General features: G+C 42.9%; 1 protein-coding gene across 1 annotated transcript in view; it reads right to left on the bottom strand.

Annotated features, from left to right (window-relative positions):
• The window catches only part of LOC311248938 (cis-aconitate decarboxylase-like), a 45060-nt gene that overhangs the window by 11678 nt on the left and 7165 nt on the right, over positions 1-26217 (bottom strand). Inside the window, exons 2-4 of the mRNA XM_084338182.1 lie at positions 9669-9874; positions 2455-2509; positions 1661-1848 (exon numbers count right to left, since the gene is read on the bottom strand). Of these exons, the coding sequence (XP_084194308.1) occupies positions 1661-1848; positions 2455-2476 (210 nt within the window). The 5' untranslated portion in view covers positions 2477-2509; positions 9669-9874. The remainder of the gene's footprint in view (positions 1-1660; positions 1849-2454; positions 2510-9668; positions 9875-26217) is intronic.

Genomic DNA, 26217 nt, shown 5'->3' with positions numbered 1-26217 from the left:
TTTGGCAATTTTTTTATTGATGAAACGCATAATATGGTTTGACAGATTGCAATACGGCTCAATCGCCTCGCCGACAAGTTAAATGCGTTATCTATAGGCTAATTCTAAGTCCCTCATTACCTCAATCAATCAGATTATATTTCTTTAAACTTGCCTGCTGGATTGAATAATCAAATGAGATCTTGCTAGCGAAAATAATTAGTTAACTGTTATACAGAATTACGATAGGGCCCTCTTGCCCATTGATTGATGTATAGTCAATCTTTAACTTATCTCCAATGTGGTCTAACGGGTTGTTCTTTTGACTTTCACACGGACGACCGGGGTTCAAGACCCTAGTCGTCTCCTTTTTTTTGCAATATAGGAATAATTCAATTTGGTGCACGTTGAGAGCTATATAAAGAATGACATCCTCAATGCATGTAGATTTATAATATTTTAACTTAAAACCAGGCTACTTTGGCGTATAATCATTAATATTATATTCAAAAAAATCATATTGGAAACACCGGGATTTGAACCCAGGTCGCAAGGTTGGCAGGCTTGAGCACTACCGCTGGGCCACTGTGCCAGATGGGATAAATTCATTGTTTATACATTAATGAACGAGAGACCCGTGTTTAGAATATTCCTTATTTTGAATGAAGTTTTATTTCTTTATCCTCATTCATTCATGTGACGTCAACGGCTCATTCAATTTCTCAAATCCGTCAAACAGCGCATCTCATCAGACATCTTAATCCCAGTTACAATTAAAATAACCACATAATGTGTACATCGCACGAGCGAGCGCCACCGTCGCCACGGTATATATAACGTGCATTATTTAGGACAAAGTGAATTTAATATCAGCATTTTGGGTCTATTTTACATTTCAAAAGCCCCCTCTGGAAGAATGGAGCACAAAAACGTAATTCAGAATGGTATAATGCAGATCGTAGACTGTGGGAATAGTTTCAGGAAACGAGCTGTCACTTTCTTTGCGGGGGCGTGGCTCTGCGTGATCCGGCTAACTTGAACTTGAACTCTGCTTTCGACCAGGCTCAAACTTTTGGATATGTTGTCATGGTGATTTGGAAAATCCACGTACATGAAACCGGAAAGTCCGGCTAACCCAGTTATCCAGCTAAAGTTATCCGGCTAACTCAGTTATCCAGGTACAAGAAACAGGGCCGGTCTCAAGATGATTTTGGCTGTTTTCAGGAAATCCTTGAAACAAGCTAATTTGAACTGGAAAAAGATCTATTAACCCATCTCTTTGACCACATTTTTTTTACCTAGAAATTACTTTTCACAGCGTACTGTAGTTATTTCAAGTATGATAGATCTATCAGGTATTTGCCCTCATTCTATAACCCGTGAACCGAGAACAGAGGAAAGTGAGTCATTCTGTTTATTTTTCTTTCACTTTCTACCCCCCCCCCCCCCTCACCTGGCAGTGCTGCAGAGCCAGGTCGAACACCCCCCCCCCCCCCCCCCCCCTCACCTGGCAGTGCTGCAGAGCCAGGTCGAACACCCCCCCCCCCCCCCCCCCCCCCCCCCCCCCTCACCTGGCAGTGCTGCAGAGCCAGGTCAAACAACCCCCCCCCCCCCCCCCCCCCCCCTCACCTGGCAGTGCTGCAGACTAGAGCCAGGTCGAACACCCCCCCCCCCCCCTCACCTGGCAGTGCTGCAGAGCCAGGTCAAACACCTCTGTGGTGCTGCCCAGGAGACCCACTCCGATGCTGTCCAGCACCATCCGCTTGCTGCGATGGAGCACGGTGGGGGACAGGTGCCGGGGCTGCACCCCACAGATGAACCTCCCGAAGCTGGCCGTGACCGTGTCCTCATGGGCCGGGTGCTCCGCAACTGCAGGGGGGAAAGGGTTCAGTTCCGGTCAGACATATATTAATTTATATATATATTATATATATTTTTTTCTGTATTTTTAGTTACCCCTCTAGCTTCTCCCTCTTGTAAAGTGTCCTTGAGTCTGAGAAAGCCGCTTTTCTCTATAAATTCAATTCATTATTATTATTATTATTATTATTATTATTATTATTATTATTATTATTATTATTATTATTATTATTTTAGATTACTGGTTGCAATATATGTATGACAGATTCTGTAAATCCTTTGTAAGAATCATGCAGTATATGTGGATTTACTGCCATATGTTTTATTTTTCAGTATTTGTATTTGTATTTGTATTTGTATTTGTATTTGTATTCATCTTCATCCTTTCCATATGGGACAATATAACCACAATGCACAACATAACACAATACAAAATACAATAAGAACCCACACAATAAACAGAGATGAATGGCAGGTAGAAGATGATGAGTATGTGTTGGGTGGAGAGAGGTGGTTATGGGGAGAGACATGAGAGGGGAGCAGCAGGAGGTACACGTAAAAAAAAAGAACGTGTTGTGACAATGGATTGAAGTGCAGCAAAAGCATTGGACTCACCCTCCACTGCAGACTTGTGCATTCCTCTCACCGCACACACCGGTCTGATAGTTCTCTGTGAGAGACAGATTAGCAGATAGTTTGCGTTTTGTTTTGAGTTTCAATTTGATTTCAATTTGGACCTTTGCTATGTATCGCCTTCACATTCACATTCAGAATGAATACAACTGCAGATAATTCAAACTCAAACCTTTATCTATTCTCGAAAAGGACAATTGACATTTCCAATGTCTTTGAGACGTGCAGATTATTAATAATAAACATTGATATAATCAAATATTTATAATCAGTTTACGCGGTGAACATAAGACACAATAAAACACAAAGACAGAATAATGGGGGAGAAATACTAAAAACTAGGGATGTCCGATATTATCGGCCTACCGATATTATCGGCCGATATCGGCATTAAAATGTGATATCGGAAAATATCTGTATCGTTTTTTTTTTTTTTTTTTTTTTTTTTTTTACATTTCTATAACCTTTATTTACCCAGGCAAGCAAGTAAGAACAAATTCTGATTTTATTTATTGTCAAAAGTATGCATAATGTTGTGTTAATTTCACAACAAGAGATATATGTAATGTTAATTACCTGAAATTATTCAGTTTCTTTTTTGGGGGGGGGGGGGGGGGGGGGGGGGACCCTGCATATATCGGTATCGGTTGATATCAGTTGATATCGGTATCGGAAATTAAGAGTTGGACAATATCGGTATATCGGTATTGGTAAAAAAGCCAATATCGAGCATCCCTACTAAAAACAATTGCAAACTGTTGCAGGCGGATCAGCGATTATTTCTAAATCTCCCATGGGATATAACATGTTTAACAAGGTGATTAGATGAGATGAACACGGGTGGATGAGTGCAGCCTGTGACCTTCTGTCACTCTTCACAATGTGATGTTAAGGAAGCAAAATATAAAAGAATCTCAAAATCAACAAAAAAAAAGTAAATTAAGGTGTTTGTTTGATGTGAAGTTCACATCAAACAAACATCTTAATTTTCTTTTTTTGGTTGATTTTGAGATTATTTTATATTTTGCTTCCTTAACATGACTTATTTCAAACTAGTGGCAATAAAATATCGAAAACACACAATGAGTGGTTTATTTTACTTAATTTTGTCTGATTGTGTCCATAAATCACAATTACAATACAGAACTTGAGTTTTTATGCGTTTTTCTTACACCTAAGAGATGAAATATCCATTTCCCACCTACACACACCATACTTTCCACATGTCTTCATATCTATACCCTGCTTCTTTTTACAGAGGGGTTTGTTGATATATCATTCATAGTCTGATTTATAGTACATGTATACCAAAAAACCTGGCAAAGATTTATTGTTTATGACTGTCGAGTCGACAGTATTTCCTGATTTATGGGATGATAAAAAGACATAGTCACAATCCCTTCTGTAAAAAGTTCATTGTGTTATGTGTCAACATAATGAAACAAAAATGTTGAATCTGGCATCATCCAATGTTGGTGATTTTGTTCCTGGCGATATATGCAAATGTACGCATTTTTAATTAGGTAATGCCCATTTTGCATATATAAACATAAAATCTCAGAAAACTTGCAATACACTTTTTCTAAGTTGTTATGTACATAACAAACTGGGAAAGTTTCATAGTGATATCTATTCAAATATTTGTTTTGCCTATTCACCTATAGGCTGTCTCGCCTTAAACCTTGCCACTGTAATGAGTATCGGTCTGCCTGTGTACCTTGTAACAGAGAGCTGTCTTATAAGCCATGCGGTGCTAGCAGGTGTGGTATTTACAAAGTGAGCAACATTTAGACCAACAATTTATTTTTTATTATTATTCACATGAAACAAGACAACACATTATAACCACAATCACAATACACAGAACTTCACAGGAAAATAACAAAAACAATAATAATACAGAAATAACAATTCATAAATTATAAAGACAAAAAGAAAAGAAAATATAGTTCAACCTTTTTAAATTTCAAAATTTCAATATTTCAAGGGGTGCTACAAATAGTGAAGAAATAGCTAAATAGCTGCCCCCCAATAAAATCCCCAGTTAAATTCAAGACATAACAAAAGACAAGACAGACAAGAGAAACAAAGCATATACGGTCACAACCAGCATGACAAAATAAATAAAAAAGAAAAGCAACATCTCATTAGAAAAAAAGGTCAAAATGTGCCTGTTGCTGTCATTTCATTTCAAACCATTATTTAAACTCAAAAGGCAACTGAGGTTTCCCTCATTTACAGTCATGTCAAGTCTACATACAAAGTTAAGCAAAAAAAAGGCATATACAATCACACAGCATATAAAATCGTAACAATAAGACGACAAGGCGAGGCAAAAGTAAGGATAACAAATCAATTAAAACATGTAAAACCTTGTTAAACTCTTAAGGACCAGCCAGTCACAGTTTGAGGTTTTATGTTCTCGTTTTGAATCTTTTACAGGAGTGATGGGGAATGCCATGTTCGAGAGCCGCCGGCGGAGGCAGGAGTCACCAGGTATGCCACCACCACCGGCCAATGGTTACCAAGGGAACAGGAAAATCACTAAAACGAGTGCCAGGGGGGTGTGAGTAAAACAGTTATAGCCTTCCCAAATAGTCTGAGTAACATGATGATCTGTCCTAACTGCACTGGTCTAAAGCGTATAGTGTAGAGACACAGCAGGTCCTCAAATGGAAACGCTTACCTGTAGTTTGGAGAGCATGGTGATTTCTTGGCGATTCTTGATTGTCACGTCGTTTAATGTCTACTTTTGGTTTCGGGCTATGTTTCTCTTCCTCTCTGCGTCTTCTCTCTTTGGTGTAGTAATTTGCGGTCAGGTAGAGGTGAGGAAGGCTGCTGCTTTCCTCCTCAGGTGAGATCCTGTCTGCCTTATATAGTCTGAGACTAACAAAGGCCACTTATAGTGCTGCTCAAAGAGGAACAGGGAAGGACTATTCCAATTGATCATCATCATCATCATCATCATCATCATCATCATCATCATCACCATTACCATTACCATCATCATCATCATCATCACTATCATCATCATCATCAGAGGAGGAGGAGGAGGAGGAGGAGGAGGAGGAGGAGGAGGAGGAGGAGGAGGAGGAGGAGGAGGAGGAGGAGGAGGAAGTGGATTGTCCAAGAGGTGAGAGGTGGTTATGTCATTTCTCCAGGCGGGCCCATTGGGTTGGTCTCTCGGAATTTTTGGAACTCCTCCTACACTCAGGAAAGGCATTTATGATAAACCTATCACTTCAGAGCAACTCAAATCTTCATCTCTCCGAGCGTCAGAGATCTTCACCAGGTAAATCCCTTGTTGCTTTACTATTTTCAGTCATGACTAGGGGTGTAACGATGCATCGATTAATCGAAATGCATCGATTGTAATGTGTTGAATATGAATTTGAATATGTTAGAATCGATTATAATCGAAAAGACTCGAATAAATTTTTTTTTTTGGTGTGTATTGTTTTTATTGACCTATTGTACATTCATGCTGAGTGAATCAGTTCCCCCAGACACATTTGTGTATTCAAAATGTTTTGGGGAATTATCTGATAGAAAATGTATCGAATCTAATCGAATCGAATCGTGGTCAAATGAAGAGATTTCATGATGCATTGAATCGTTGCCTGAATAATCGCAATAGAAAATGTATCGTTGAGGTCGCATCGTTACACCCCTAGTCATGACGCTTACCTGTAGTTTGGAGAGCATGGCAGTGATTCTTGTTGTCACAATGTTTAATGTATATAAATATTATATATATATATATATATATATATATATATATATATATATTAGGGCTGTCAAAATTAATGCTTTAACTCTGGAGATTAATTTTAATTCTTTAAAGCGTAAAAATGTCAATATAATTAGGGCTGTCCGTTTATCACGTTAATTAGATTAATTAATTACACAGCAAATTATTAATTAATTACACAGCAAATTATCGCATTATGAAAATTAACTCAAAATTCATTAAATTTTTTAATTTTTTAATAATTTTTTTTTTTATCTCATTCATTCCATAAGAACGTAGAATACACATTTACAGAAATTTTTTTATATGGCCATTTGCATGTTCTTGGTATCTGATTCTAGGGACATCTATGGATCTCAGGGAATGTATTCCCAGTGTCAGAAATACTGTGTCTGTTACTAGGCTTGAGTAAATTGTAATGAACCAAATGAGAATATCAATAAAACATTTTGTATCTTTGACTGTGAATAACACTATGCTCAAATTGACCAGACCTGAAAAATCTAAGCAAATTAATAGATGGAAGATGATTAAACAGAAGGTTTTGTATAGATACAGTACTGAATTCTGCCATCCGGACACATGCAATTTGAAATATGATTATAGAATATAGAATGTCAGGCATAAAATGGTTATGCGATTAAAATGTGATTAATTAGATTAATTAATTACAACTCCTGTAATTAATTAGATACATTTTTTTAATCGCCTGACAGCACTAAATATAATATAAGAAAGCGGTCTAGCTGAGTCAATGTTGATGGTTTTGTTGAACATTTGTATTTCACAGGAGAGAAACTGTATTCAAAGAAAGCTATTAAAATAGTCTTTGAATCTAAATATACTTTCTTTGTGTTGATTTTACATTAATTCCATGATTTTACTCAAGTAAATATCTGTTACAAGCTTCGGTTTTACGTAGAACAATGCGATTTTTTATCTAGATTAATCTAGATTAATTACAGAAAATTGTGAGATTAATTAGTTATTTTTTTTTAATCCATTGACAGCACTAATATATATATACTAATATTCCAGTGCACACCAGATACTTAAATTGACACTACATGACATACAAAATAGTGTCAATCCAAGTATCCTGGGAAATTGTTTTTTTTGGGTTTACATTGTTGGTTTGCCCTGCATCAGCAAGCATCCAGGAAAGATATGTTCAGTTTTATTTAGCTGTTTATCTAATAAAAAAAGCTATCAAAGATGGTGTAAATCAGTGTTTCTCAACTGGTGGGTCGCGACCCAAAAGTGGGTCGCGGGGCCATTTTGAGTGGGTCGCGGATGTGTGTGTAAAAAAATAAATAAAGATATATATATATATATTTATTTTATAATCTTTTTTTTGCCCTACCTATCTTTGTGAAAGTGGCTTCTCAGCTCTGGTCCAGCTGAAGACAAAGCAGAGGAACAGATTGGACATTGAGCATGACCTCAGAGTTGCTTTGTCTACCATCACCCCAGACTTTGAGACTCTTGTCAGGAGCAAACAACATCTGCAGTTATCCCATTAGTTCCCTGGGATGTTAAGCTAAGAAGTCTGCTAAGAAGCATATATTATTTATTATTATTATTATTATTTTATTTCATTGTGTTTTTAGCCCTAGTTGCACTTTTGTTGCAACCCCAGTTATCCCATTAGTTCCCCCAAACTTAGGTCTGTTATGTTAAGCTAAGAAATCCCTAAGAAGCATATTATTTATTATAATTGTATTTCATTGGGTTTTTAGCCCTAGTTGCACTTTTGTTGCAACCCCAGTTATCCCATTAGTTCCCCCAAACTTAGGTCTGTTATGTTAAGCTAAGAAGTCTGCTAAGAAGCATAATTATTTATTATTATTATTATTATTATTATTATTATTATTATTATTATTATTATTATTATTATTATTATTATTATTATTATTATTATTATTATTATTATTATTTATTTTTATTATTATTATTATTATTATTATTATTATTATTATTATTATTATTATTATTATTATTATTATTATTATTATTATTATTATTATTATTATTATTATTATTATTATTATTATTATTATTATTATTATTATTATTATTATTATTATTATTATTATTATTATTATTATTTTATTTCATTGGGTTTTTAGCCCTAGTTGCACTTTTGTTGCAACCCCAGTTATCCCATAAGTTCCCCCAAATTTAGGTCTGTTATGTTAAGCTAAGAAATCTGCTAAGAAGCATATATTATTTATTATTATTTTATTTCATTGGGTTTTTAGCCATAGTTTTTGTGTTTATTTCATGTTTTTAACAGTGCATGAAAGATTGCGTATTACTGCAAAAAAGAAAATTTAAATAAATCATAGTAGTTAAAAAATTTGGGTCGCGACTTAATGACTAAGGAAAATGTTGGGTCCCGAGGCTAGACCAGTTGAGAACCACTGGTGTAAATGACAACGGTTGCTATGAAACAGATGAAACCCAAGGCACTCTTGGCATTTGATGACAGCTCTATCCATAACCCGTAGAAATAGAATATTCTATACCTATGACAGCAGCTAACTGTGAGGAGAGCAAGCAGATATAGTAGTAGTAGTTGTAGTTTATTTTTTCAGTCATCATCTCACACAATACAATATACACAATCATTTATCAATATTTGATTTTTACAGTGACTGAAAAGGTACAGACTGAAGCATAGTGCTTATATGTGCCTGTCCTATATTCTTCCCAAAAAAAATTTAGACTCCAAAACAGTATTCTAAAGAAAGAAAAGCAAGCAAAACAGTATTATTCACCCTTGTAGTTTTCAAAATTAGCTTTACAAAGAAATACAAAAATGTAGATTCCAAAACAGTATTCTAAAAGAAAAAAAGCAAACAAAACATATATACAGTAGCTAACTATCCTTCAGTCAGCACTAAGTTTGTTATCAAATCAAATCAAATCAAATTTATTTATAGGGCCCAACAACACACGTTAATGTCCCCATGGGCCGTACAGATCTTCTTTAAACAAGTCAAGAAGAAAACATAACAATAAGTCAAGAACAGAACAAGAACACCATAAGGTGCAAACATTTTTAGATGGATGCAAATAAATGAAAGAATGCAAGCACTCCCAGACATACCCCACGCGAAGGTAAGGAAAAACTCACTAAAACCTAACAATAGGGGAAAAAAGCTCCACAGGCAGTGTGGAGGAGAGAAACCTTAGAAGGGCCATTCAAGGGGGGATCTCCCTTCTTAGATGTTGGTGATAGTAGTGTAGTAGTGTTATGACCAGCAGAGTGTGTACACACACTGTACACAGCACAGATTCTACTCACTGATCTAGAGTCTGATTCAGAGCTCCGTTGAGCAGAAACGGCAGTCAGAAACAATGAGCTCCTGAGTCCTGACCTACAACCTCCTAATGCATTCATCCATTAAGTTTGAGTTAGAGACGGATCCATAGACATTACCTCAGTCCACACCGTGCTTCTCGTTCAGCTTTCTTCTCGTTAGTCCGGGTGAATTACTTGTCCCTGGCGGGGAGGCTTGAACAGGAGTCGACACTACTTCCCCGTCCGTTAGAGCAGTGAAATGTAACACCTCGTCCCTGCCTCCTGTTCACTCCACGGGGGCCTCAACCAAGAGGCCTGTGGCCCGGGCAGGTGTAGGAGCTGGACTGGAGTGTTCAGGGTGTAAAGGAAAGAGAGAGAAAAAGAAGGAGAGAGAATAATAATTTATCCTTTTTATTTCCAGATGAACAGAAATTATTATCTGTAATTATGGTGTAAATAAAAGTGTGTGTGTGGGGGAAGGGGGGGTGGGGTTCCTGATCATAAAAAAAAGAAGAAAAAAATAAAAGGTCATTGTTGTTTTATTTACATATTTGCATCAGGGGCGGATTTAGGATTGTAGGAGATCCGGGGCTTAGCCCAGATGGCCCCCCCCTTTTTTTTTTTTTTTTTTTTACTTTTTTTTTTTTTTACTTTTTTTTTTTTTTTTTTTTTAGTTTTTGGGCAGGCAAGGGATGGTTTGGAGGGGGTCCGGCACAACCCCCTCCACGACAGATTTTTTTTGAATTTAATGAACCTGTACGTGCAATTTCCTGCAATATAGAGCCTTCAATCTTGACCAATAAAGCTGCGTTTTTCACTATAAAACTCAGTTAACCATAACGTAGTTATGGTTAGATTTATATATTGGGGGGGGATATATCATATTTTTCATATAATCAAAAAGTGGTGGAGCAAGATCATACCTTTGCTCCCCCAAGTTCAATAGTGGGAGAGCAGAGATGCTCCGAATGCTCTTATGGCCAGGCGTCTATGATTCACTGATACAAAGTAAAATAGTGCAGTGCAATAAAATAGTTAGTCAAATAGAATAAAATAATGCAATAGTGCATTGCAATAAAATAGTTATCATCGTATTTTTTCGGGAGGCCGGTAAGGAGTGCATTACAGTAGTCGAGTTGGCTTGAGATAAAGGCATGGATCTGGTTTTCAGCGTCCTTTTGATTTATAAATGGCCGTACTTTAGCTATGTTTCTAAGGTGGAAGAATTAAGTTTTTGTCAACTTGTTGATTGTGATTTAAAGCTTAGGTCTGAGTCTACCATAACACCAAGACTTAACTCACTCAAATACAGTTAGCAGCTGGATAGACCACAGATGGAAATTAGCTTCTGCTAAATCTGGTGCAAACATATTTTCATGTAACAATGATGAATTGTAAAAAAAAAAAAAAAAAAAAAAAATTTTTTTTTTTTTTTTTTAAATAGATTCGGGGCTTTTCAGAATACATCCGGGGCTTGAGCCCAGGTAGCCACCCCCTAGCTCCGCCCCTGATTTGCATACATTCTGTTTTGAAGCACTTTGAGCTGCAGTTTCTGTATGAAAGGTGGTATACAAATAAAGTTTATTATTATTATTACATGTTCTGTTAAGATACTATCAGTGTTAATTCTCCATTCACTCTGACCTTGTTCCCTGTATAGATTGTTTTTAATTTATTTGTGTATACAGGGCGCTTAGGTCATGTGTTTTGCATTTGGTCATGGAGTCATTAAAAAGACAGACTATGTAAACATTTCATTCTTTCTTAACCCCCCCATCTCTTACATTATCTTATTGCATCTATTTTGCAGCTGCATCAAAAGTAAAACTTAAAGACATAATGGCAACATCAGATGGTTTTCCAGCCAGTTTCTATGGTGAACCAGGAGTGCTGGGCATGTTGGCTAATGGGATCAGTGCGTTCCTCGTTCTTCTACAGAACTTCAACATAGCACGCACTGGCATCTTGCCAGTAGGGGTGGAGAACATTCTTGCAGGTATGACTTCACCTATATTAGCTATTTACATTTTACATTGAGTCACTTAGCAGTGGTTCCCAAAGTCGGGGTCGCGACCCAAAGGTGGGCCGCGAGCAGCCACGGGTGGGCCGCGAGATGATTAAAAAAAAATAAAAAAAAAATAAAAAAAAATATTTTTTTTATTTTATTTTTTTTTTATTTTTATTTTTTTTATTTTTTTTTGTCAGGCCACTGAACTTAGAAGCAGGCCAGGACAGTGTTTCTAGTTGTATTCTAAAATGTGACTATATGGTTTTATATTAACTTAATAAATAAACAAAAACGAAAAATCTACTTATTTCAACGAACATTTCAAACTAAATAACAGATTATGCACATAAAACGCTGAAAACAACCGAAGCAACAATAGTATTTTAATGAGGCTATTATTATTATCATTATTATTTTGCAACAAGTTAGCCCTCTCATAAATAGCACATATAAATGAATAACTAACTTGAACTAACTTAATAGGATTGAAGTGATATTTGGCTTAAAAAATCGGTCACCTGGCAAAAAAAAAAAAAAAAAAGGCCTGACGATGTCCATTGGGCCGCGGCTCTCTGACGCCTTATTTTCTGGGCCCTGGCCTGAAAAGTTTGGGAACCCCTTAGCTGATGCTTTTATCCAAAGCGACTTACAAGTTCTGTTTGACAAGTTAGCAGGAAGAGTACAACTCTTTCAGCTGAGTAATAATGTTCATCAAACAGCTATAAGCTACAGTATATTACTATGACAATTTTTTACAAAAGTCCAATTTAGCACGATAATAACTTATATATTCTCTCTCTCTCTCTCTCTCTCTCTCTCTCTCTCTCTCTCTCTCTCTCTCTCTCTCTCTCTCTCTCTCTCTCTCTCTCTTCAACAGGTGTTCACCTCATCCTAATTGGTGGAGTATGCCAACTGGTGGCTGGCCTGCTCTCCTTTCGAAAATATGACCACCTGAGTGGCACTGCCTTCATTGGCTATGCTGCTCTCTGGGGCAGTTACGGTGCCACCCGGATCTACTACGGCGCCGTAAGTGAAAGTCCCACGAACGAAACGCTCTCGTCCTACGAAATGGGGAACAATATGTCCCTGATGGCCAACCTCTCTTCCACGAATCTCACTTCAGGGGTCCCCGCTTGGCTTTCACACCTGTCTCTAAACGAGTCAGCCGTCTCTGGCTTAGTACCCTATATCCTCCTCTCGTTTCTCCTTGCCTTCTGCTCAGCGACTGTCAACTACATTATGCCCTTTGTGTTTGGGGCCATCACGGCTACCCTGATATTCGAAGCTGTGGGTTTGGTGGCCGACTCGTGGGCTCTCGTGGTCTCTGGGGTCCTGGAGCTCCTCATCCTGATGTTCGCCATCTATGGCTCGGCTGCACTGCTTGTCAAAGGCCTGGCTCAACGTCTAGTCCTCAAGGGCTTTGGGACCCCCCTCTTCAATGTCCTCCTGCTGGGAACCGCCAACTCAGGAAGCGCCCAGTGTATTGGACAAGAGAAGAAAAAGGACACAAAATACGCTGAGCCAATGGCCCTGGGTTTCTTCTGTGACACTGTCTCGTCTTTCATCTTCGCTTTCTACAGCTTTGGGTACTTCAAGTCCTTCGGCCTGAGTGTCGCATGGGTCTCCATCATCTCAGTTGCTCAGCTCCTCTCAAGCTACTATGCCTGCCTGCGCAACGATTGCTACCACACCACTAAGTTTGGGCTTCATGTTACATATTGGCTGATCAAAGCTTGGGACGAGTTTGTAGCATCTGCTCTGATTGTGGTGGACAGCGAAAGGGCCTCTGGCAGGGAAGCGATGGTCGGCGACTGGTTCTTTATCGCGGCAGCCTTGGTGCTCTGCGTGGTCAGCCTGAACACGGACGTGATGGAGGTGATCCACAATGCGCTGTTCCTCCTGCTCACCGTCTCGACCGTCCCTCAGATCCCTCTGCGGGGCTACTACATCTTCTTCGGCGTGGCGTCTTCCCTGTTCACGGCGGCGTCCCTCTACGGGACCTTCTCCCGTCTCATCAATAGCATTGCGGAGAAGTCCCTGATCCCCACTGGCCCGCAGCCCGTCTCTACGGACCGACTGAAGAAGGCACTGGGCTGCTGCAGATTGAGGGACCGGAGGACACCGTCCCATAACGATCAGACGCCAGACGCCCTGTTCTATCTCTGCAATGGCGTGGCGGCTCTCTCAGCCCTCCACGCCAGCGTGTCCAGTGGGAACGCACCTTTCCTCCATTTAACCGTCCCGTGGGTTCTCATCTCCGGAGCCGTCATCCAGGCCTACGTGAGCCGCCTGCAAGTCAGAGGAGGCAGGCGATTTGGGTCCGTCATCCCGTCCTTCTACGTAGCAGTGTGGGCAACCTGGGCCTGGTTTAGGTTTGCAGGTATGTCAGTTAAAATGTATTTGCCTTTATAATTGAGTACAAAGAACCATACAGTATAACTCAGTTTTATGTTTTCATAGGAACGATTTTCTTTTTTCAAAGTGTTGCATTCATTAATGACAGTAGAGGTTGAATACCTTCTTGTGATATATCGATGGCCGAAGAACAAAACCTCCTGTCTGCATAAAAAATTGGGCGGGAACCTCCTACCAGCACTTTAGCGAGGCACTAATACCTGGTTGGTATTGTTAACATAATAGTAATATAGTCTAAAAACAGTGTATTGTATTGGGTATCCTTAAAAATGTGCATTCTGCAAGAAAACAACACTTTCTAAAAAAAATTACATTTTCAGATAGGAGGTTTTGCTCTTTGGCTATCTATATCACTCCAACACATTTCAAAACAGAGTTACAGTATCCAGTTCTTCGGTGCAAGGGTTCAATTATTGATTAGATTGTGATTTACTGTGTAGTAATATTATACTGTAACAAAGCACTCTATTCATTCCAGGTAACCTGCTCCAGCTTTCTACAGGGGCAGCCCATGCCTTTACAGTTGGAGCCATTGCTTTCCTGGTCATTAATGCTTTCCTCATGCTGATTGGTAAGCCTCAACTGGTCTCTAGAGTTTATTTCATAGAAGAACAAAATAGATCGACGTGATTCTGAATTAACGGTGCTCTCCATGGTTTGTGACAGCTGCATACAGGAACCTGGTTTTGCTGTTTCTGACGACAGTCATGGAGGTGGTACTGGTCTGCTTTCTGCTCTCCACACTGCAGCGTCTACCATACCAACTAGAGAGTAAGGAGCCAGACTCTTATTTTACCAGCAATACCACACGTCATCATGGTCACCAGGGGTGCCTTAGTGCATAGGCTTAAGCCCCGGGACCTCACAAGACATGTATATTTAATATAATTTAATATTATATATACAGTATATAAAACAAATTATAATATAAAAAAAAAGAAATACAAAAAATACCCCAATGTTGATGGTAACCACTGGTCAATGCACAAGTTCGGGGCAACATTTAGGTGAAGTTATGCTTTACCTTTCCAGGTGTACAATCTCTCATGTGAGATTGGAGTTGTAATAAAATTATGTCACAATGGCTACTGATTGCTGAAAGCCATAGAGTAAGACTAAAATATAATTCAGAAAACAAACAAAAAATACCTAAAATATACACCCTGAATAAAGATCTCCATTGAAAGGAACTTTTCAGTCTTGAATCTTGGCCTTTAGGATCAGCCTATGCCTGTGAAACTGGCCTTCGTGTTTAACGACGTTGTTTCAACATTTTCCGTACAGTTGCCATGCTGGCTGTGTTCTCAATAATCTGCATATATGGAACCCTGGCTTCGTTGACGAACTGCATCTTCTCGCTGAGACTGCTGCCTATGGGCCCACCCTTGTTAAAGGTGACCACTTAAACGATCCATGTTCTATTCTATTCTATTCTATTCTATTAACTTAATTAAATCCTCCCTCCATCTGGGGTCTGTCTCAGGGTGAGAAGAGACAGGAGATAGCTGTCGAGCCACCCTGTCCTGTGGCTGACTCCCGACTGACGAGTGGTCTTCTGAAGATCGCCAGCCTGCTGGAGGAAGGCGGCGTCTGCGGCATCCCCACCGATACAGTGTACGCCCTGGCCGCCTCCTGCAAGAACCCCCAGGCCATAGAGCAGATCTACAGCATCAAAGTGAGCATGATTAGCTGCCAAGTGGTGTCGTAATGAAGTGGCAGAAATGCGTAGATTCGTCTATCAATCCCACTATTAGCCTAGCTTAGCACAATGAATGGAAGCGGACATGGCCGGTTAGCCTTCGGGAGAGGTGTTAGTTGGACAATGCCTAGGCTAACCGGCCATGTCCGCTTCCATTCATTGTGCTAAGCTAGGCTAACATGCAGCCAGATAGCTTTCTACTGAACGCACAGAGAGGAAACTCGTGTCTATCTTCTTGTCTCTCTGGAGAAAACGGTAAGCTAATTTCCCAAAATGTTGGTGTGTACTTTTAAGTCTACCATTAGCATCTGTGATTCATTCCTAAGTTCAGGCCCTTGTCGTGTTTGACCTCTAACCCCTGAACCTGCTGTCTGTGACCACTCCCAGGACCGACCGGCGGAGAAGCCCATCTGTATTTGCATCTCCAGCGTGGAGCAGCTGGTGGTAGCCAAGCCTCCCTTCAGCCCCCTGCTCTGGGAGTTCATGAGGAACGTCTACCCCGGAGGCATCAGCTGTATTGTCACCAAGGGAGACTGGCTCTTCAGACTGGGTAAAAACAACACCACAGACTGGCTCTAGAGACTGGCTAAACACCACAGACTGGCTCTAGAGACTGGCTAAACACCATAGACTGGCTCTAGAGACTGGCTAAACACCACAGACTGGCTCTAGAGACTGGCTAAACACCACAGACTGGATCTAGAGACTGGCTAAACACCACAGACTGGCTCTAGAGACTGTCTAAACACCACAGACTGGATCTAGAGACTGGCTAAACACCACAGACTGGCTCTAGAGACTGGCTAAACACCACAGACTGGCTCTACAGACTGGCTAAACACCACAGACTGGCTATAGAGACTGGCTAAACACCACAGACTGGCTATAGAGACTGGCTAAACACCACAGACGGCTCTTCAGACTGGGTAAAAACAACACCACAGACTGGCTCTACAGACTGGCTAAACACCACAGACTGGCTCTAGAGACTGGTAAACACCACAGACTGGCTCTATAGCCCGGCTAAACACCACAGACTGGCTCTAGAGACTGGCTAAACACCACAGACTGGCTCCAGAGACTGGCTAAACACCACAGACTGGCTCTAGAGACTGGCTAAACACCACAGACTGGCTCTAGAGACTGGCTAAACACCACAGACTGGCTCTAGAGACTGGCTAAACACCACAGACTGGCTCTACAGACTGGCTAAACACCACAGACTGGCTCTAGAGACTGGCTAAACACCACAGACTGGCTCTAGAGACTGGCTAAACACCACAGACTGGCTCTACAGACTGGCTAAACACCACAGACTGGCTCTATAGACTGGGTAAACACCACAGACTGGCTCTACAGACTGGCTAAACACCACAGACTGGCTCTAGAGACTGGCTAAACACCACAGACTGGCTCTACAGACTGGCTAAACACCACAGACTGGCTCTACAGACTGGCTAAACACCACAGACTGGATCTAGAGACTGTCTAAACACCACAGACTGGATCTAGAGACTGGCTAAACACCACAGACTGGCTCTAGAGACTGGCTAAACACCACAGACTGGCTCTACAGACTGGCTAAACACCACAGACTGGCTATAGAGACTGGCTAAACACCACAGACTGGCTATAGAGACTGGCTAAACACCACAGACGGCTCTTCAGACTGGGTAAAAACAACACCACAGACTGGCTCTACAGACTGGCTAAACACCACAGACTGGCTCTAGAGACTGGTAAACACCACAGACTGGCTCTATAGCCCGGCTAAACACCACAGACTGGCTCTAGAGACTGGCTAAACACCACAGACTGGCTCTAGAGACTGGCTAAACACCACAGACTGGCTCTAGAGACTGGCTAAACACCACAGACTGGCTCTAGAGACTGGCTAAACACCACAGACTGGCTCTAGAGACTGGCTAAACACCACAGACTGGCTCTACAGACTGGCTAAACACCACAGACTGGCTCTAGAGACTGGCTAAACACCACAGACTGGCTCTAGAGACTGGCTAAACACCACAGACTGGCTCTACAGACTGGCTAAACACCACAGACTGGCTCTATAGACTGGGTAAACACCACAGACTGGCTCTACAGACTGGCTAAACACCACAGACTGGCTCTAGAGACTGGCTAAACACCACAGACTGGCTCTACAGACTGGCTAAACACCACAGACTGGCTCTACAGACTGTCTAAACACCACAGACTCGCTCTATAGACTGGTAAACACCACAGACTGGCTCTACAGACTGGGTAAACACCACAGACTGGCTCTAGAGACTGGCTAAAACCACAGACTGGCTCTAGAGACTGGGTAAACACCACAGACTGGCTCTACAGACTGGGTAAACACCACAGACTGGCTCTACAGACTGGCAAAACACCACAGACTGGCTCTAGAGACTGGCTAAACACCACAGACTGGCTCTAGAGACTGGGTAAACACCACAGACTGGCTCTACAGACTGGCTAAACACCACAGACTGGCTCTACAGACTGTCTAAACACCACAGACTCGCTCAATAGACTGGTAAACACCACAGACTGGCTCTACAGACTGGGTAAACACCACAGACTGGCTCTAGAGACTGGCTAAAACCACAGACTGGCTCTAGAGACTGGCTAAACACCACAGACTGGCTCTAGAGACTGGCTAAACACCACAGACTGGCTCTAGAGACTGGCTAAACACCACAGACTGGGTCTAGAGACTGGCTAAACACCACAGACTGGGTCTATAGACTGTCTAAACACCACAGACTGGCTCTACAGACTGGCTAAACACCACAGACTGGCTCTAGAGACTGGCTAAACACCACAGACTGGCTCTACAGACTGGCTAAACACCACAGACTGGCTCTATAGACTGTCTAAACACCACAGACTGGCTCTAGAGACTGGCTAAACACCACAGACTGGGTCTAGAGACTGGCTAAACACCACAGACTGGCTCTAGAGACTGGCTAAACACCACAGACTGGGTCTAGAGACTGGCTAAACACCACAGACTGGCTCTATAGACTGTCTAAACACCACAGACTGGCTCTAGAGACTGGGTAAACACCACAGACTGGCTCTATAGACTGTCTAAACACCACAGACTGGCTCTAGAGACTGGGTAAACACCACAGACTAGCTCTACAGACTGGGTAAACACCACAGACTGGCTCTACAGACTGGCTGAACACCACAGACTGGCTCTACAGACTGTCTAAACACCACAGACTGGCTCTATAGACTGTCTAAACACCACAGACTGGCTCTAGAGACTGGCTAAACACCACAGACTGGCTCTAGAGACTGGCTAAACACCACAGACTGGCTCTAGAGACTGGCTAAACACCACAGACTGGATCTAGAGACTGGCTAAACACCACAGACTGGCTCTATAGACTGGCTAAACACCACAGACTGGCTCTACAGACTGGCTAAACACCACAGACTGGCTCTATAGACTGGCTAAACACCACAGACTGGCTCTAGAGACTGGCTAAACACCACAGACTGGCTCTACAGACTGGCTAAACACCACAGACTGGCTCTAGAGACTGTCTAAACATCACAGACTGGCTCTAGAGACTGGCTAAACACCACAGACTGGCTCTACAGACTGGCTAAACACCACAGACTGGCTCTAGAGACTGGCTAAACACCACAGACTGGCTCTACAGACTGGCTAAACACCACAGACTGGCTCTAGAGACTGGCTAAACACCACAGACTGGATCTAGAGACTGGCTAAACACCACAGACTGGCTCTAGAGACTGGCTAAAACCACAGACTGGCTCTAGAGACTGGCTAAACACCACAGACTGGCTCTAGAGACTGGCTAAACACCACAGACTGGCTCTAGAGACTGGCTAAACACCACAGACTGGGTCTAGAGACTGGCTAAACACCACAGACTGGGTCTAGAGACTGGCTAAACACCACATACTGGCTCTATAGACTGTCTAAACACCACAGACTGGCTCTAGAGACTGGCTAAACACCACAGACTGGCTCTAGAGACTGGCTAAACACCACAGACTGGCTCTAGAGACTGGCTAAACACCACAGACTGGGTCTAGAGACTGGCTAAACACCACAGACTGGGTCTAGAGACTGGCTAAACACCACATACTGGCTCTATAGACTGTCTAAACACCACAGACTGGCTCTAGAGACTGGGTAAACACCACAGACTGGCTCTATAGACTGTCTAAACACCACAGACTGGCTCTAGAGATTGGGTAAACACCACAGACTGGCTCTACAGACTGGGTAAACACCACAGACTGGCTCTACAGACTGGCTAAACACCACAGACTGGCTCTACAGACTGTCTAAACACCACAGACTGGCTCTACAGACTGGCTAAACACCACAGACTGGCTCTATAGACTGTCTAAACACCACAGACTGGCTCTATAGACTGGCTAAACACCACAGACTGGCTCTAGAGACTGGCTAAACACCACAGACTGGCTCTAGAGACTGGCTAAACACCACAGACTGGCTCTAGAGACTGGCTAAACACCACAGACTGGCTCTAGAGACTGGCTAAACACCACAGACTGGCTCTATAGACTGTCTAAACAAAACAGACTGGCTCTACAGACTGTCTAAACACCACAGACTGGCTCTAGATACTGTCTAAACACCACAGACTGGCTCTAGAGACTGGCTAAACACCACAGACTGGCTCTACAGACTGGCTAAACACCACAGACTGGCTCTAGAGACTGGCTAAACACCACAGACTGGCTCTACAGACTGGCTAAACACCACAGACTGGATCTAGAGACTGGCTAAACACCACAGACTGGCTCTATAGACTGGCTAAAACCACAGACTGGCTCTAGAGACTGGCTAAACACCACAGACTGGCTCTACAGACTGGCTAAACACCACAGACTGGCTCTAGAGACTGGCTAAACACCACAGACTGGGTCTAGAGACTGGCTAAACACCACAGACTGGCTCTAGAGACTGTCTAAACACCACAGACTGGCTCTATAGACTGGGTAAACTCCACAGACTGGCTCTAGAGACTGGCTAAACACCACAGACTGGCTCTAGAGACTGGCTAAACACCACAGACTGGCTCTACAGACTGGCTAAACACCACAGACTGGCTATAGAGACTGGCTAAACACCACAGACTGGCTCTAGAGACTGGCTAAACACCACAGACTGGCTCTAGAGACTGGGTAAACTCCACAGACTGGCTCTAGAGACTGGCTAAACACCACAGACTGGCTCTACAGACTGGCTAAACACCACAGACTGGCTCTACAGACTGTCTAAACACCACAGACTCGCTCAATAGACTGGTAAACACCACAGACTGGCTCTACAGACTGGGTAAACACCACAGACTGGCTCTAGAGACTGGCTAAAACCACAGACTGGCTCTAGAGACTGGCTAAACACCACAGACTGGCTCTAGAGACTGGCTAAACACCACAGACTGGCTCTAGAGACTGGCTAAACACCACAGACTGGGTCTAGAGACTGGCTAAACACCACAGACTGGGTCTATAGACTGGCTAAACACCACAGACTGGGTCTAGAGACTGGCTAAACACCACAGACTGGCTCTAGAGACTGGCTAAACACCACAGACTGGGTCTAGAGACTGGCTAAACACCACAGACTGGCTCTATAGACTGTCTAAACACCACAGACTGGCTCTAGAGACTGGGTAAACACCACAGACTGGCTCTATAGACTGTCTAAACACCACAGACTGGCTCTAGAGACTGGGTAAACACCACAGACTGGCTCTACAGACTGGGTAAACACCACAGACTGGCTCTACAGACTGGCTGAACACCACAGACTGGCTCTACAGACTGTCTAAACACCACAGACTGGCTCTATAGACTGTCTAAACACCACAGACTGGCTCTAGAGACTGGCTAAACACCACAGACTGGCTCTAGAGACTGGCTAAACACCACAGACTGGCTCTAGAGACTGGCTAAACACCACAGACTGGATCTTGAGACTGGCTAAACACCACAGACTGGCTCTATAGACTGGCTAAACACCACAGACTGGCTCTACAGACTGGCTAAACACCACAGACTGGCTCTATAGACTGGCTAAACACCACAGACTGGCTCTAGAGACTGGCTAAACACCACAGACTGGCTCTACAGACTGGCTAAACACCACAGACTGGCTCTAGAGACGGGTAAACACCACAGACTGGCTCTACAGACTGTCTAAACACCACAGACTGGCTCTACAGACTGTCTAAACACCACAGACTGGCTCTAGAGACTGTCTAAACACCACAGACTGGCTCTAGAGACTGGCTAAACACCACAGACTGGCTCTACAGACTGGCTAAACACCACAGACTGGCTCTAGAGACTGGCTAAACACCACAGACTGGCTCTAGAGACTGGCTAAACACCACAGACTGGGTCTAGAGACTGGCTAAACACCACAGACTGGGTCTAGAGACTGGCTAAACACCACAGACTGGCTCTAGAGACTGTCTAAACACCACAGACTGGCTCTACAGACTGGCTAAACACCACATACTGGCTCTATAGACTGTCTAAACACCACAGACTGGCTCTAGAGACTGGCTAAACACCACAGACTGGCTCTAGAGACTGGCTAAACACCACAGACTGGCTCTAGAGACTGGCTAAACACCACAGACTGGGTCTAGAGACTGGCTAAACACCACAGACTGGGTCTAGAGACTGGCTAAACACCACAGACTGGCTCTATAGACTGTCTAAACACCACAGACTGGCTCTAGAGACTGGGTAAACACCACAGACTGGCTCTATAGACTGTCTAAACACCACAGACTGGCTCTAGAGATTGGGTAAACACCACAGACTGGCTCTACAGACTGGGTAAACACCACAGACTGGCTCTACAGACTGGCTAAACACCACAGACTGGCTCTACAGACTGTCTAAACACCACAGACTGGCTCTACAGACTGGCTAAACACCACAGACTGGCTCTATAGACTGTCTAAACACCACAGACTGGCTCTATAGACTGGCTAAACACCACAGACTGGCTCTAGAGACTGGCTAAACACCACAGACTGGCTCTAGAGACTGGCTAAACACCACAGACTGGCTCTAGAGACTGGCTAAACACCACAGACTGGCTCTAGAGACTGGCTAAACACCACAGACTGGCTCTATAGACTGTCTAAACACCACAGACTGGCTCTACAGACTGTCTAAACACCACAGACTGGCTCTAGATACTGTCTAAACACCACAGACTGGCTCTAGAGACTGGCTAAACACCACAGACTGGCTCTACAGACTGGCTAAACACCACAGACTGGCTCTAGAGACTGGCTAAACACCACAGACTGGCTCTACAGACTGGCTAAACACCACAGACTGGATCTAGAGACTGGCTAAACACCACAGACTGGCTCTATAGACTGGCTAAAACCACAGACTGGCTCTAGAGACTGGCTAAACACCACAGACTGGCTCTAGAGACTGGCTAAACACCACAGACTGGGTCTAGAGACTGGCTAAACACCACAGACTGGCTCTAGAGACTGTCTAAACACCACAGACTGGCTCTATAGACTGGGTAAACTCCACAGACTGGCTCTAGAGACTGGCTAAACACCACAGACTGGCTCTAGAGACTGGCTAAACACCACAGACTGGCTCTACAGACTGGCTAAACACCACAGACTGGCTATAGAGACTGGCTAAACACCACAGACTGGCTCTAGAGACTGGCTAAACACCACAGACTGGCTCTAGAGACTGGGTAAACTCCACAGACTGGCTCTAGAGACTGGCTAAACACCACAGACTGGCTCTACAGACTGGCTAAACACCACAGACTGGCTCTAGAGACTGGCTAAACACCACAGACTGGCTCTAGAGACTGGCTAAACACCACAGACTGGCTCTATAGACTGTCTAAACACCACAGACTGGCTCTATAGACTGGCTAAACACCACAGACTGGCTCTAGAGACTGGCTAAACACCACAGACTGGATCTAGAGACTGGCTAAACACCACAGACTGGCTCTATAGACTGGCTAAACACCACAGACTGGCTCTACAGACTGGCTAAACACCACAGACTGGCTCTATAGACTGGCTAAACACCACAGACTGGCTCTAGAGACTGGCTAAACACCACAGACTGGCTCTACAGACTGGCTAAACACCACAGACTGGCTCTAGAGACTGGTAAACACCACAGACTGGCTCTACAGACTGTCTAAACACCACAGACTGGCTCTACAGACTGTCTAAACACCACAGACTGGCTCTAGAGACTGTCTAAACACCACAGACTGGCTCTAGAGACTGGCTAAACACCACAGACTGGCTCTACAGACTGGCTAAACACCACAGACTGGATCTAGAGACTGGCTAAACACCACAGACTGGCTCTAGAGACTGTCTAAACACCACAGACTGGCTCTATAGACTGGCTAAATACCACAGACTGGCTCTAGAGACTACCTAAACACCACAGACTGGCTCTATAGACTGTCTAAACACCACAGACGGGCTCTATAGACTGGCTAAATACCACAGACTGGCTCTAGAGACTGGGTAAACACCACAGACTGGCTCTATAGACTGGGTAAACACCACAGGCCACAATGGCTAGAGTGGACTGCCCATGCTTAAAGGGGACACAGCAACAGTATGGGAAATGCGCTTACCATCTTCTCCAGAGTCAGACAAGAAGGCAGATACCAATTTCCTCTCTGTGCGTTTAGTAGAAAGCTATCCGACTGCAAGCTAGTCTAGCTTAGCACAAATTAATGGAAGTGGAGACGGACCAGCTAGGCTAGTGGTCCATAACCGCTTCCATTCATTTGTGCTAAGCTTGGCTAGCTTGCAGCCGGATAGCTTTCTACTGAACACACAGAGAGGAACTTGTTATCAGTCTCTGGAGAAGACAGTAAGCGCATTTCCCATAATGTTGGCGTGTTCCCATAATGTGTGTCCTTTACTTGGTCTGTAACCTAACTGTATACTATATATACAATTGGTCTTGTATATATTCATATATAGTATTAATTGGTCTTGTATATATAGTATTAATTGGTCTTGTATATATATATATTTATATAGGTGTAGGGGCAGCTTATGACCGAGTTGGGACCGTGGACAGCATTATGATCCGCGTCCCTAACCACACTGTGACCGCGCACCTGTGTGACATCACTGGACCCCTAGCCATCACCTCAGCCAATCCCAGTGGAGAGCCAGACAGCACACACCACGACATGGTCCTCAGGTGAGCTGCTCCCGTCCGCTGTTATTCAGTTCAGCAAACTGTTTTCAAAAACAAAAACATTATGTTACATATTACATACTTAAGACAATGAAAAAAAACTGTAAAAATCACAGAGGGAAGGGACAAAAATACTGATGGAACGTAGATCAAAAATATGTTTTCTATCTATGTTCGACCTTGATCAATTATGAACACACAGAGACTAAGTTTGTAAACAAGAAAGTGTTATTGCATTATTTTGATAGTTATTGCCCATGTAAACAGACAGACAGAGCAACAGTTGTGATTGGAGGATCAAGAAAAGAGGGCAGGGCTTGAGATAAGTCAATTGAGATACTCTCACGGGAGTTGCACTGAAGGAGATTCATCTGAACTGTGACAAATGTTTTTTATGCACTGGCATTACGTGTAATTCCAGTGTCTTGTGTACATTATCAAAGTGTCAAGGGTGTAGTAGTGTGTATCAGCATGGTGTATAATATCTGTGATCGTCTGTGTTTGCTGCAGCCGGCTGGGACACAAGATCCAGGGCGTCCTGTGTGACGGGGAATCCAACGAGGTGGTGGCCTCCACCGTCATCAACTGTGTGAAGATCGATGAAGGTGCGATAGAATCAAAGAGAAGCCGCCTATTCTCGATCCTTGCTCCACAATGATGGAACGGACTTTCCACCACATTTAGGACAGCCTATAACACAGCAATTTTTTCGCCGTCGACTAAAAACACACTTCTTCACTCAATATCTGAAATGAAAGAAGAAAAAATATATACTAACCTTACTGTCTTCTACTATCATGCACTCTTCTACTAATTAATCTTCCTTGTCTATATTACTACCTACTATACTAATATGTCTCTACTCTCTACTACTATGCACTCAACACTGCAGCACCCAAGTTTCAGCATTGTTTGATGAACATTGTTACTCAGCTGTAAAAGTTGTACCCTTCCTGCTGACCTGTTGTACAGAACTTGTAAGTTGCTTTGGATAAAAGCGTTCAGCTAAATGACAAAATGTAAATCTATGTGTAAATGTAGAATCTCTCCTACGGTGACATTCCTAACAAATCAAATGACAAATTCCAGAAATAAAGAAAAGGTGCAACGAACAAACCCCGATTTCTTCCCACCGTCTCACTCATATGACCTACTTCCACAGGGACCATAACCGTCGTGAGGGAAGGATGTGTCCCCTCGGCCAAAGTGCGACAGATCTTCGACCGAGTGAAGAACAGCATGCTGTGAGGCGACAGTGGCTCGGGAGGTAGAGCAGTCGTCTGGTAATCCGGAGG

This window comes from Notolepis coatsorum (assembly GCF_963971535.1).
Source record: "Notolepis coatsorum genome assembly, chromosome: 2".
NCBI lineage: Eukaryota > Metazoa > Chordata > Actinopteri > Aulopiformes > Paralepididae > Notolepis > Notolepis coatsorum.
This window is presented reverse-complemented; position numbering and strand designations above follow the sequence as displayed.